Consider the following 15419-nt stretch of genomic DNA (forward strand, 5'->3'; position numbering starts at 1 on the left):
TTGACTATTGATTCTTATGTAAAAGTTTGCGAGAAACACGATGGTGCCACTGGTTTTCTCTGAAATCAATTCCCAAGCTCAAAAAAAGCTCTCAAGTTGAGGCCAAAATGGAGGGGATATCCCACGCTATCCTGAGAGCCCACCTCTACATCAAGACAAACTCTGTATGCAAAGATAGGGAGCAAATACATTAGCAGGGTTTCCGTTTTTTCAGTGTTAGAGTTCCCAAATAAAGTGGCAGCCCTGTCAATGAATTTGCTCCCTATCTTTGCATGGAGAGTTCGTCTTGATGTAGAGGTGGACTCTCAGAATAGCGTGGGATATCCCCTTCATTTCGGCCTCAACTTGAAAGCCTCTTTTGAGCTTGGGAATTGATATCAGAGAAAACCAGTGGGACCATCGTGTTTCTCGCGAACTTTTACAAAAGAATCAATGGTCAAACCGCAAATCCCGCACACATGCAACATCTCCATTGCACAGTGGCGTGGCGTGCTTTGCGATCTATCGATTGATTTGCCATTTAAACCTATGGAAAAGGGTCGATAAACAGGAACGCCTTAAAAATCAATTTTTTACCATAGCTTCAAATGGGGAATTATCGATAATCGATCACTCACGCCTCGCCACTAGAACTGCAGTTAGGCTGATCTCGTCAAATTGTGAAAATTATTTGAGGGGTTTCAACTGTTTCTCACGAGTAACGACAATCATGTGGACGTATTTCTATCAAATGGACTGCATTTTGCAATTTGGACCCATAAATTCCGTCCCGGACTAAAAACAACGTATGTGCCATCAGTTTTCCTATGCTTATAAGTGTTTTTTTGTATGAGCCAAAATTTATAGGTCCAAATTGCAAAATACAGTCCAAATGGAACTATGTTTATTATGACGTGAGCCCTGTTATGCATATGTTCTTATGGGTCTCACTGCTCATTTCTTAATGCACGTAGTTCCATTTGACAAAAATACGTCCATGTTCTTTCCCTGTTGGCTGTCGTCTCATTGGAATAAGTGTTCGAAGACATTGGGTTTGGAGGTGTTTTGAGTTCAACTAGTCGTTCAATTTCTTCCGTCAAAAATTCAACCGAGAAGAAATATTTTGATTGTAAAAATGAAGGTTGAAAATCTATTACATCGAGTCTCATGGAAGAATAAAACCATGAATGTGCAAAGAAAAAAATAAATATAAATTAGGTACGCATCAATAACAATAAATTTATATGATGAAATATTTCTACCCTCCAAGTGAGCGTCTCCAATTTACCCAAATTCTCTAAAATTTACGAGAATCTTATGGTGACGGTTTTACCCCATGAACTTTCAACTCGAGAAATGCAATAGATCATTTTCGATAGTGGTTCGATGTATCGTTTGGCTCAAAACAATAGAACATAACCTCAAACAAAACTTTCAGGATTTCAGTCGGAAAAGCTGAAAATCAGAAAATTTCTAACTATATTTCACCTTGCGATGCCATTTAGTACAGTAGAGTGTAGACTCTGGATCATCCGGATTAATTGGTGCCGGGCCCGATCCAGATGAAAAAGAAATCCGGATAATAATAGTAAACACAAACACCACCAACCAACACCACAGTATTCTTATTAAGTATACATCATGTACATACCAACACGAATTTAAAAGGTTAACGCCAAACTGAACGACTCAATGGTGATTGTGAATGGTAGCCGACAACGATAAATTACAATACAACTATTAAAGCGCGCAATGTGTGAAGAAGTATTCATGCAGTCTTGTAGCCGCTAATGTGCGTTTTAGGCTAACTAACTGACTGCACTGCGTTTGGCGTAATGCGAGAAGTATTTGTGCAATCTAGTAGGCGCTAATGCGTTCCACGCCGACCTCACTGTTTGGCGCAGTGCGTGAAGTATTCCTTCAGCCTTGCAGGCGCCAATATGCCTTGCGACCGCTTCTCCGCGGATCCGCCCACTTATCGGAATGCGTACGTAGTTACATGGTTGCAAAATCGATCCGGATAATCCGGAGTCCGGATAGTACGAAGCCGGATAATCCAGAGTCTACTGTACTCACAAGATTAAAAAATCTATCAGAAAAACCCCGTTTCCTCAGATTACTCGATTGACTTTTGAGGCTATGTTTACATGTTGAACCAATCGATATCGATACAATCTCACCGTTTTGATGTATCGAAAACGATCTATGACGAAATAAGTAAGATGAAAGCAATGTAGCCATGACCACAGCTATATAGTTGACTTTCTGTCTGATGAAAATCGTGTTTTCGGGAAAAAATGTGATCTTGGTGACATCTTGTCATCAGTGACATCTTGTCATCAGATGTCATCTGTTTATAAAGAGGGCTCGTTTTTCGTTTTTTTCATGTAGGTTACTGCAAGGTATTTGAAGAAGGGAATTTGATAGAAATTAAATTGAGAAAAAGCTTTATTTGTCTTATCATTATGTTTCGCTATTTTTTTAAATTTTGAAAGATACAAATATAGTCACAACTGAGAAAGACACTGATATTTCTTCCTAACACGGAAGTTTTACTGGTGAGGTTTCTATGAATCTTTTGCTCTTGAGTAACTCCTATGTGTCTTTCGGAGATCTCTTATACTCTAAATTGGAATTTTCACCAATTCTGTGCGACTTACGAAATTATTTACAGTAACCTGTCATGACGACTTTTCTCGACGATAATCTTAGAGGTTCAGATCTTGACAATTATAACCTAATTTTGTGCACTTACCACAAAGATCTTGTGGGTGGGGTTTGCGATTATCTTTCCTCCTGGGTCGTCTTTCTAATGGTCTTTGACGATGAGGATAAACGTTTACAATACACTCTGAACACTTTTGGGCTGTGTTGGCCCAACTGTTTCCAGAAGACCAACATTTTTCACATTTTGGACATTTATACTCTCCGAAACACCGTCTGCGCCCCTGATACGGTGTTTTATTTCCCTCTGCTGATGCAGGTTTATTCTGAAAAAAAAAAAAAAAAAAAAAAAAAAAATTCCAAGTACATAAGTCAGTATACAGTGTTCAACATAAAAGCAATGTCTATTTGGTTTAATAGATAAAAATCACTAATCAAATTAATGTTGCGCCAAGAAATTAAGGCAGATAAATGATCACAATGGACTAGTGTCAAAAGATGGAACGTGATGAAAAGATTTATATGTATTCTTAGGTTTTTTTATCCTGTTTAGTGCATATTCCGAAGAAAATACACAATTTTTCTATTTTATCCTGAGCTATCAACAAAGTTCATAGGAAACCTGATTTTTCTTTGAAATGTTTCGTCGTGTTCCGCGATGTGCTGATAAAAATACGCTATTGGCTTTCCTTAAGCTGATATCAGTAGGCCAAAGGACTCCCGTGATTGAAGTACTTCCATCTACCATTGAAACTGGGCCCAGAATGAAATCTCCTCATCTTTTCAGGTATCAAAGGGCATGGTCAGGGACACCCAAAAATGGTTGAATTTTTTCCAAATTCCCCCCTGGGGAGGGGGGGCGGGGGGTTATATGAAAAACGGTTTTTTGGCTATAACTTTTGAACGGTTTGAGATATCGATTTGAACTTTTTTTTAAATGAAAGGTCGTTTAAAGAGCTTTCTTTTGGTATATTATGTCTAATAGTTAGGTCAATTTTTGACCAATTTATGGCCTGTCAAAAATTTTCCATGAGTCCAAAAATCAGATTTCTGTAGTTTAGAGCAGCGACGATCGCATGCAGATGAACAAAAAACTGTTCAACTTATAGTCCTCTCTCTGACGGTTAAAATGAGCCCAAGATCATCTTGGGGAAACGATTTGTCTCCGAGTTATGCTTCTTCAAAGTTGGCGCGGCGGGGTCCGCTTCCGCGGGGCAGCGCTCCGGAGTACGATAGTTCACTCCCAACCCCCTCCGGCCCTCCCGTCATGCCACGCGACGCAAACCGAGGAAGACTACCTTTAATGATCATTTGAACAGATAAATGCACACAATATACGCTATTATGTTGTACAAGTATTATTAAAATTATATTTATATTAATATAATAAATAGAAGAGTGGAATCTCACCGAATTAATCATCACCGCAATCCATAGGATCATCGGCAGTGTGATCCGCATTTTCATCCTCATCTTCGTCGTCTGATAAGCCAAAATCGACTTTACTGAGAGGGAAGCACTCGTTCAAAAAGGCTGAAGGCGCTGGTTTTTTGTGATAGCGCCCGTAAAACAAATACCACAGTATAGTTACGACGTCATATTGCAACAATGGGCGACGCAATTTTACTAAATTTTAAAGCCTGCGTTATACTTGAAAGATGGACCAATTTAAAAAAATATATATATATTCTTTGCGGCAAATTAACACCACAGTGCCGGATCCAGGTATATTGCTTCTCATTTTATAGAGCGTTTTCAATATAATTTTAATAATACTTGTACAACATAATAGCGTATATTGTGTGCATTTATCTGTTCAAATGATCATTAAAGGTAGTCTTCCTCGGTTTGCGTCGCGTGGCATGACGGGAGGGCCGGAGGGGGTTGGGAGTGAACTATCGTACTCCGGAGCGCTGCCCCGCGGAAGCGGACCCCGCCGCGCCAACTTTGAAGAAGCATAACTCGGAGACAAATCGTTTCCCCAAGATGATCTTGGGCTCATTTTAACCGTCAGAGAGAGGACTATAAGTTGAACAGTTTTTTGTTCATCTGCATGCGATCGTCGCTGCTCTAAACTACAGAAATCTGATTTTTAGACTCATGGAAAATTTTTGACAGGCCATAAATTGGTCAAAAATTGACCTAACTATTAGACATAATATACCAAAAGAAAGCTCTTTAAACGACCTTTCATTTAAAAAAAAGTTCAAATCGATATCTTAAACCGTTCAAAAGTTATAGCCAAAAAACCGTTTTTCATATAACCCCCCGCCCCCCCTCCCCAGGGGGGAATTTGGAAAAAATTCAACCATTTTTGGGTGTCCCTGACCATGCCCTTTGATACCTGAAAAGATGAGGAGATTTCATTCTGGGCCCAGTTTCAATGGTAGATGGAACAACCCTGAAAATTATTGAATCACATAAACAATAGGACTCATCACACGCTGTAGGCATGACAATACTGCCGTGATAGCGTAGAGAGCAGTAAGTGCATTTCTGTGTGAGCCATGGTTATCAGTGGCGTGGCGTTATTTGCGATGTATTGATTGATACGGCATTTAAACCTATGGAAAAGGATCGATAAACAGGGTGTTCGCAGCGAACACCTTAGTAATCGATTCTTTAACATCGGTTTAAATGGCAAATCAATCGATATATCGCAAAGCACGCCACGCCACTGATGGTTAGCACATGCTTTTATGTGTCTCGAGGTTCATCCCAGCTGCACTTTCTGCTCTCTTCGCTATCACGGCAGAATGGAGTAACGATACCGCACGATAAGTAACAGTAATCAGTGCAACTACAAATAGACGCATATCTGTTAAACGGAACTATGTGCATTGTGACGTGAGCCTTGTTATGCATATATTCTTATAGGTCTCAGGGCTCATGTCTTAATGCACACAGTTACGTTTGGCAGAAATACGTACAAATAGCCGTACTGTCTTGCGAAAGAGGAACTCGGCAGGAGCATCCAAGTGTTGCTTAATTTTACGTGCATGAACTATTAAATTTTCATCATACTTATTAATATGTATTCCCAGAATGGGTTAGTTGCGCCAGTCACAGAATCGTGTTTGGATGGTTTAATCTTACGGATCAGCAAACAATATTGACATCTGTCCAAACGCCTAGTTTCATGTCTAATTGACGAAAATATCACAAATTAAAAAAGGCGTATGACGCCATCCATTGTAGTGAATACTATGGTTTCACCCACTTTGGTTTCATCTATCAGTGATATACCTCATTTGCACAAGTAGCTCGACGTAGAAGACGGATGAAACCAAGGTAGAAGAAACCACGGTATGCACTGCCGCGGTGACGTAGATAATTTCATAGTTTTTCGATGGGCGATATATCTCCGATAACATTGGACGTTTGGATGTAAATCATATTAATTTTTGCTGATCTATGAGCTGAAACCATAAAAACACGAGTCTACTACACTAAGTCTACCTGCCTACCTAAGTCTACACTTTGTATATCTACGAATCGACGAACTCTAATTATCTCCAATATGAGTAGCTATTATTTTTTTTTTGTAAGTGCTGGATTATCGATGAACATGCATGTGAATGACTCATAGTGTGAATACAGCAAATAATGAAAAGGAAAAAGTTAAACGCACTTATACCTTTTTATTCTTTCGCGGCATGGTGCTCCTGATTCTGAAACCTAAAAACAAAATAAACCACTTGATACCAGAATGATGCACCTATGTTCTTAAAGTTATAGACAACTAAATCACCGATCACCGTAAACAATAGCAAGGAGAACAGAAGAATGATCAGTGATTAACTATCAGTGATTAACTAACAGTGATTAACGAACTTGGAAAATAAGACGGAACTATCCGCAACCGCCCACAGCAAGCTGCCAGATGAAATGAGACGCCGTCTTTTTGTTTAAATTTGTTTCAACGGATACTGACCACGGACAATGTTGTATCTCGAGAGGCCCCGTTGTCGTATTTCGGATTGATAATCTAGGATTCTATCAGAAATCATGCGTGCACGCTATTCAGGTTGCAAATCTGACAGGAGTGTCTGGGCAGCTACACCAATTTAGGTTGCTAGGCAACGTTTGGCACAAATCAAGAAAGACAGATTCACGTTCACGGTGATAGCTTTATAAGACGCACACTATCAGTTTCTTTGTCAATAAAATAAACTGAAAAGTAGTGACAGCCAGTCCATTAATACTTAGCTGGTTACCAAATATTGACACAAATTGACCGATAATGACGTCATTTCCCGTTGATACTATTGACAAAAGTGTCGCTAGTGTGACCAAGACTAATTGCTGATGTGCTAAGGACAAAAATGAGAGAATGTGTGCAACAAAGGTCTACCCACACGATGTAATGCGTCACATTTTCTGATCATACTTACCTGAATAGTTCGGTGGTCGTGGGGTCGTGGGTCGTGGTCGAATTCAGTGACATTTCTCGTATGAAGGCTGGGGGAGTACTATCTTTCTTCGGTAACTTGGGAGTGAATTGTTATTATTTTATTCATTTATTGTCAATCAAAAGGATTTGAATCGAAAAACAGAGCTAGTTTCTAAATATGTAGGTCGAATTATGAATTCAAGACTTGAATCTATGAAATCATATAACTATTTCTGCAGGATGTGATGTTTTTTGGCCTACTTTGTCGATTGAAGGCAGATATGTGCAATCTCAATATCTCTCCTACATATCTATTCTGATTTTTCCAAATTATTAGGCATGCAGGAAACGTCAGTGATCCAATTAAAAAATCCCAATTTTTTCACTTTTTAAAATTGTTTCAAAATTTTTACTTGTTTTTCTAGGAAAGTATTATTTACGCACTATTATTAATTTTGCTGAAAGATGTGTAAGAAGTTATTAAACGAAGACGCGTAGGTGAATAATTTGCATCGCTTTTTCGTTTAATAATGCAGTCAGCACGTGTGCAGTTGTATCGCTCCAGATCTTTTTAACATGTCCTCAGCATTATTGTATGACATGGCAAAGAGACCCACAGCCAGAATAAATCTGGTTCAAGGACCAGCTTTACTTGACATTTCTGGTAGCACTCAGGAACACTTTTTTTGAGTTGGAAAAGCCAGTATTCACCTTGAGCAAAAGCAATTCCCGTTGAGACCCTACAAAGGATCATTGTCGAGATGAATTTTCTCGTCGTATTCAGAAAAATTGCATCACAACAAGGAAACTTTTGTTGTCACTTCTGAAAGTTTGTTTGGTGTCTTAAATTAATTCTTTCGACGTACTTGAGTACATAACTGGTATTATTCTAAGTGCAACCGAGGAACTGTCAAGAAAATCTGTTTATGCTTTTGATAACGGACTCAATTTTGTTTAATGCATATTGTATAAAACCTCCATGTCTATAGGCCCTTAATCCGCTGAATCCTTTTCCCATTCGAAGGGGTGCAAGATAAATATAAGGAAAAAATGCCAGTGATAAATTGAATGAAACCTTTATTTTACCTTCGTACAAAGCTAATTTTTCATATTTTTAAGAGGTGTAAAATGGATTTAAAAAAATTATGCTATTGAGAACGGAGGATTTAAAAATGAAGTTTTTAATATACTCTCGATTGGAGCTAATTATTCCTTCTCCCAGGTAGTTTACGTTGTGCTGAAAATTTAGTTATTCCCCTCCCACCCCCAAGGGAAAAAAAAACATTTCGTCACCCTCACTCTTTTTCCACACATTTGCAGGTTCCCCCTCACATTTGACGAAATTGTCGAGGGATGTCGGTGACGACTCACCGGTCTGTTTACACGCTCACCAGCGTTTGTAGTACCGTTGACGGCAGTAGTGACCCAACTGCTTACACTTCTCACAGAGCTCTTGGGGATGAGCTTTGTTCAAGTCGGACTTGTCGAGGCCCTCCGGTTTCTGCAAGGGCTTCTGCTTGTGCGGGTAGACGTTGATTTTGCAACTCTGACATTCTTGGCCCATGTTGGCCCAGCTGTTGCTCGACATCCAAACGCGGCGACACTTCGGACACCGGTACTCGCCGAAACATCGGGAGCTCCCTTGGTACGGCGTCTTCCCGTCACCGGAACCCAATGGTTTGTTCTGTAAGTTAAGGACGCCAGAATGGAGATGTTGCAATGTTGCATGCGTGAGAAATTTGCGATTTGACCATTGATTCTTATGTAAAAGTTCGCGAGAAACACGATGGTGCCACTGGTTTTCTCTGAAGTCACTCCCAAGCTCAAAAAAAGCTCTCAAGTTGAGGCCAAAATGGAGGGGATATCCCGCGCTATCCTGAGAGTCCACCTCTATATCAAGACGAACTCTCCATGCAAAGATAGGGAGCAAATAAATTGACAGGGCTGCCACTTTATTTAGGGACTCTAAAACCGAAAACGTGGCATCCCTGCTAATGTATTTGCTCCCTATCTTTGCATGGAGAGTTCGTTGTGATGTAGAGGTGGACTCTCAGGATAGCATTGGATTCCCCCTCCATTTTGGCCTCAACTTGAGAGCTTTTTTTGAGCTTGGGAGTTAATATCAGAGGAAACAAGTGGCACTATCGTGTTCCTCGCGAACTTTTACAGAAGAATTAATAATCAAATCGCAAATTCTTCACACATGCAACATCTCCATTGTACGAATTTGATGTTTGGTAAAATTAAAGACACATTCAGTTGAATCATCACGCTACGGTTCTGCTGAGGGTTGAAGCACGTGAAACAGATATGAATGAAGTTTTTCGGCAAATGAGTTGCTTTGGTGAGCTCCAAAACGATGGTGTAACTGCAGAATTGCGCATCTCGGTTTGCAGCTTGCAAACTTCTCGTTATATTTTATTTTCTTATTCTTTCTATCGGAAAACCACTGAACGTAATTTTTCAAAAACTTCGGCGATTATTCCTCTCAATGTGAAGAATATTCTGTGAAAATTTCAAGTCATGATGTAGGTTTGATCTCCTATTAAATATTAAACAAGAGCGGAGATTTTGAAACAACTCAACCGATATACGCATTTTTGAAGTTCCACCGTCGAAAAGCACTCCACCTCACAGTGAAGTATAGGTTCGTTTCTCTGATTTTGGATTTGGTTCCCTAGTGACTGAGACGTTGTATAGTATATTCAAAAAATGTGCAAATCTAAGCTCAAAATAATAAAAGTAGGTGAAGCTTTTTCTTCGTCCTGCAAAATCGTCAGTTTGCAGATAGTCATAGTATTATACCTCAGCCATCGATATGCCGATCTATCTGGGGTTAATGATTACATACTAATGTATTTTTGTAAATTCGTCAAATTTTCGCATTTTCTGCTCTCCCTTGTCTCTGAGAATCCGAGAAGACTAATTTATACTACTATTTTTGGCATCACTCAATGTCAATATAATACAATTTTTCATGCTCCATAGCAACCCATACTGTATATGTTTTAAATGAAGGCGGACTGGCTTTTCTTGAATAGGAAATTGTGAAAAGCAAATATATTTGAAGAGGTCACCATTCAATTAGAGGATAAATTAGTAGGCAAAATAGTATGTCAAAAGTACGAGTACCTATGTGATATGATAAGTATATGATCAAGTTATTTGCATCTTCCATCGGTCTTTTTTCTTCATGTGCCTCGGAGGTGTCCATGCAAATTCCCCTCTAAATCAAAATTTGGATTCAATATCATATAAAGACAAAACAATCCCACCAAGGAATATTGACAATTTATGAGCCTTTCATCCTTCAGTTACACCGGTAGAAAGAAATATTGATAAAATCGGATGAAATGACAATAATGATGTATACTGCGATAGTAAACAGTAAAGTAAAAATTGAAAAAAAAAACTCGCCTTACCGTATTCATAACAAAAATCGATTCAATTAACTGATGAAAAAACAAAGCCACTGATCGATTAACATGCAAAAAAGAGGCAAGATCTTGAATGGTCAACGTTCAGAACTGTAATGGCACGAATGCCATACTCTACCAACAGCCGCCGAGAGTAACGAGGTTGTCAGATTTTTCAAAATTACCATTTTTTGGTGTTATCGCCAAACACGATTCTTGACTATCATAATGCCGGTAGGGTCTCAGAAACGTATCGAGTATGACTCATTCTTAGAAATATGAATGAAAAATGATCTTGTAAAATCACGTTTAAAAAGTTAATCAATTAAAGGATTGACGCTAGAAATATCGCGATAACCAGCATTTGTGCTCCTTAAAATTTACACAAGGCAGACAACAATGTTGAAACTGATATGTTTATTTTGCCTACTTTGTAACTCGACCGAACTCTTCGTCTATGATTACCAGAGGGCCGGAGGAATTTGATAATTAGTGATGAGAAAGCTCATAAGAATTTAGCATTAGGTACGCGCTCTAATATGAACACCCCTGAGGGTATGTAGTATCCTCTTTTAGGAGCTGAGTCTATCAAAAGAACCGGAGTTATCTGCGATTTTGAAACTTTACATCCATCTCTCCAATAATCCAAACTCGAAAATTCTGCACAATGTAATATCATGAAATATAATGTTATTTTCAGGATCATCGGGATCTCGGAGAGTTTCTTTTTCCTCCATTCTCTCTGTTTTGTCTCTCTCTTATATTGCCTCGTGCGATGAGTTCAAGCACTACGCGAGGCAAGAGAAATGAAAAGAAGTTGTAAAATTATTATAGTCTGGATTCGTAATTTAATCCAATAAATCTCGCAATCCGAGCTTCCACTCTTGCGAAGAGAACTTGAAGCCTCGGAAAGCTCGGTAGGAGAGCTTTTTGTCTGCTGTCAAGTGGGCTTGAACTTGAAAGTCAGTTCGGGAGGTTAATCCAATTTGGACGCCGAAAAGGTTCCCCAACTGCCCTGATGATCGGGCATCTTAGTGTTTGCAAGGTTGCCAAATCTTATCTCATGAATCACCTTTTTTGCACTGAAGATGAATATAATGCCGTAAGCTGTAGTGCTAGAAATATGTATATAGGTACATCGTCGAGTAAGTGTCAAACACATTTGAATAATTGAGAATGAAAACAAACCGACTCGAAAGAATGAAAATGTTCAGGAAACAGGGAAAACTGCCTAGTAGGTAAAGAAAAGAAGTTACACCAAATAAAAGTTTTTTGATGCAAAGGATAACTACTTAGGCCTAGGCCTAGACGTTCACAGTGTGGCAAGGTAAAGTTCTATTTTGTAGTAACTCCTTCATCTACTGGGCAATTCTTTGTGTCTCCTGAGAATTTTCAATTTTTTTTTTTTTTTTCGTTTACAGGAAATAAATGAGCAGAGCATACGTATGAAAAATCCTCAAAATTGGTAACGGTTTTGGTACATTAATCATTTCTGTTACGACAAATTTTACAATAAAAACGTGCCAAAACTGGTTTTTTGAGACTACTGGTTTTGTTAAGGACGGCGACGCTTTTTTCCTGCGATGATCTCAATACGAGCTAAGTTTTGCACTGGATAAAGTATCGTGGTGCTCACATTTTAGCACATCCAAATCACTATTTGAGTTTTAACTATCTCATGTTTTTTTAAGAACATAGAAAAGGTTTAGCTTTTTTATTAACTACAGGGTGGATTCAAAATTTAGTTGTGAATGAGTAACAATTGATATATTAATTCTTCTTACATTACAAAATACATTTAAGCAATTTATGTAAAAAAATTATCAATGGAGTTCTTGCATGTGTCAAGATTTGCGATTTAAATTCTTCGCTTCAAGTAAAATTTTGCGAGAAACACGATGGTGCCATTGGTTTTTTCTGAAATCAACTCTCAAGCTCAAAAAAAAGCTCCCAAAATTCAGGTCGTAATATATATCCCACGCTACGTTGAGAGTCCTTCACCTCTATATATGATCAAACTCTCTATGCACAGAGGAAATGCATTAGTAGGGTTGCCATTTTGTTTGGGAACTCCAAGACTGGTAACGTGGCAATCCTGCCAATGCATTTGTTCCCTATCTGTGCATGGAGAGTTTTTGACTACACCTAAAGGTGGACTCTCAACGTGACGTGGAATATAAACTTTGAGAGCTTTTTTGAGCTTAGGAGTTGATTTCAGACAAAACCAGTGGTTTCGTCTTAATTTTCGCGAAATTTTGATGAAGTGCAGTACTCAAATTGTAAATCCCCGAAACATGCAGGAACTCTATTGTGACATCAAAATTTTAAAAATGGTAAAAAATCTTAAAAGGAACACATTTGAATGGAATCTATTACAAAAGAAGAAGTAGACTAAATTAAGGCACAAAAACATACATTTTACAATCATTCCTGCTTTTTGATGAGTGGTAGCGGATGAACTCTACTTGAGAACAAAATAATCAAACATTCCAAACTAACCAGCAACTAACACGAACAAAGAATGAAAGAAGAACAGAGTGATATTATTGAATGTGGAACTAGTCAGAGTGCGCTGTTATTAGGGCCCTGCGAATATTCTTTCCCTTCTCCCGAAGAGAAGACTCTGTTTCATACATTAGCGCAAACAGATGAGTAGGATACACGTATGAGAAACGTGGGCTACTACTTCTCACAACAGATATTTTGAGGAATGCTTCTCACAAATTGAACGAATGTAAAGTTTGCTTACATAAAAAAAAAAAAACATGAATAAAGCAGAATTAAAGACATGACATGTTATGAAGTCTTGAGGTTTGTCAAAATCATGAGATGAAAAAATCTTGAAGGGTTTTTGTCGAATTGAGTCTGTTTTTTTAATCGGCAATTTGCAGCAATAAATCAATGAAACAATCGGAACAATACAAATTTACATCATTACAATCTTCTACGACAGAATTACAAAAAACTAAAGTTAAATGGAACTAAAATGCATGTATTGTAGCGTCAGTCCTCAAAAATTAAAAGTTAAGTAGCATAAATGATTTTTCATTACATAGACAGAAGAGAGGAAAGAGGAAAGAAAAAAAAATAACCAAGGCAGTTTATTAAAGTTTTCCCAAAAGGTAATACCATCTATTTTCATACTTGCTGTTCTTTTTCTCGCAAGGTAAAAAAAAAAACATTTAAGAGTCAAAATCGATAGATCAAGGTACGAGATAAATTAGGAAGAGTAACTCCTATCCATGTGTATGTCCACAGAAAAAGACAATGATAATAAAAATTGATTTATCGAGGAGGAAGGAGAGTGAAAAAATCAAGGCACTTATGTGTAAAGTGCAGAACGGACACAGGCATACATCGTCGCTCCTCTGACGTAAAAATGTACCTATGTTTTAGCATGAGCTCTAGAAAGCACAGAGTTCTACAGAGAACAGGGCTCACACGAAAATTAAGATATACCCTCCCTCACGCCAGAGGAGCGACGATATTAGGAGATTGAAGAGTGAATGGAAAGCTGACGGTCGAGATGAAGTGCGAAAATTGTGACAATTTTTCCCTAATATTTACGCGGAAATCTGAGAATGCTCTATTTCCTTCAACTTATTTTTCAAAGCATCCTTCAATAATAAGTGGGTAATTTGCATCTTTAGATCAAATTTAGGTAAAACGATTGGTACGATAATTCTTTTACCACAAAATACTAATTAAACATTTGTCAGTCACAAAGTAACAAGTTTTGAAGACTTGAGATCTATAATTTTACTGAAAAAATTAGCAGCTCTAAGTTCTAATATCACCATTAAGTCGATTCGACGCCTTACAAACAGTCAAACTTAAAACTATTATTTTAACACAGTAAGTACTTGCAGTACTTAAGATTTATAGAGGAAAAAACTTCAACAGTAACAGGAAAAAATAAACCTTCTTGTTGGACGATTTTCTCAAAATTTGAGTGTTCAAAAAACATAAGCACAGTTTAGTCGGTCCTCATGAGATGGAAAATAATAACATCGTGAAACAACAAAGCTTCAGTGCCGTAGGCGAATTTTACACGAAGTTAGTTTTGATGTACACACATAGAGAAAGGGACAATTAAATGACACGAACACCGTCTAAAAGTACGTATGCTCCCGTAACGCAAATTGAGCTGTTCGTTGGAGAATATTTGCATCGGAAAATTGTAATGATTTTCCCCTTGATGTTTTCCGTTACCGGAAAATATTTATTAAACACTGCAACTTTCACAACAGTCCCATTTTTATCTTCAACATCTAAGTAGTGCCCTTCATAATCATTTAATTTCGGCCCTTGACCCGAAAAAGGTTCGGAGATTGCAGTGATTTTGCCGAAAATGCTGAAGTACGTAAATTTTGGTACGTTTTTTACTTCTGATAACTCTGTAAAAGAGCACTTCTCTTCCAGTACATCAATTTTTTGACTTATCTCTCGCAAGGTGCATTTACAGAAGGTGTGCTCCGGTATTAACAGTTCAAATTCGTGGTCTAAATTATTATAATGTTTATTTCGGAAACAAATTAGTACATTGTTTAATTCTACTGACTTTCCCCGCTCAATTATACTCCCGGCGAATTCTGCAGCAGCGTTCCAAGCGTTGACTCGAATGCTTCCAGTTTTGTCGCTGATGTCGAAATGGAACCTAATGCCAGACTTACTGTAACACCTCCATTCTTCAATTCCGGTGAGGAATACAACCCTACCCTTAACTCTCTTTAAAATACTATAATTTCTGTCTGCCCTGATGCATGCGATGGGTAGAGCGGAGGTGGATTTCGCACTGCCGTCGGGAAAGTCTTCTTTTTTTATCGCACTGTAGTCAGGAAAGTCTTCTTTTTTTATCTTGCGGTCCATGTTTCTTATTCTCGATTCCTGGAATGCACCACCTGGGAACAAAATAGAAATATTTTTAGTAAGTTATTTGTATCAGTATCACGGCAGTTTTGCTTCTT

At 38.2% G+C, this 15419-nt stretch overlaps 1 protein-coding gene across 2 annotated transcripts; it reads right to left on the reverse strand.

Annotated features, from left to right (window-relative positions):
* Positions 1-1198: 1198 nt before the first annotated feature.
* Positions 1199-11597, reverse strand: LOC109029917 (zinc finger CCHC domain-containing protein 24). 2 transcript variants are annotated; one of them, XR_011899499.1, is made up of 4 exons: positions 10459-11597; positions 8408-8720; positions 6281-6321; positions 1199-2969 (listed from the first exon to the last, which is right to left on the reverse strand). XR_011899499.1 is itself a non-coding variant. In XM_019040622.2 (2 exons), the coding sequence occupies exons 1-2, from the start codon at positions 10465-10467 to the stop codon at positions 8424-8426; spliced, it is 306 nt and encodes a 101-aa protein (XP_018896167.1). In that variant the 5' UTR covers positions 10468-11597; the 3' UTR covers positions 6638-8423. The 2 variants fall into 2 exon arrangements, 1 of the variants encoding a protein (XP_018896167.1); XM_019040622.2 differs by lacking the exons at positions 1199-2969; positions 6281-6321 and having other exon boundaries at positions 6638-8720.
* Positions 11598-15419: the final 3822 nt, after the last annotated feature.

The sequence above is a fragment of the Bemisia tabaci genome, chromosome 3 (assembly GCF_918797505.1).
Source record: "Bemisia tabaci chromosome 3, PGI_BMITA_v3".
Classification (NCBI taxonomy): domain Eukaryota; kingdom Metazoa; phylum Arthropoda; class Insecta; order Hemiptera; family Aleyrodidae; genus Bemisia; species Bemisia tabaci.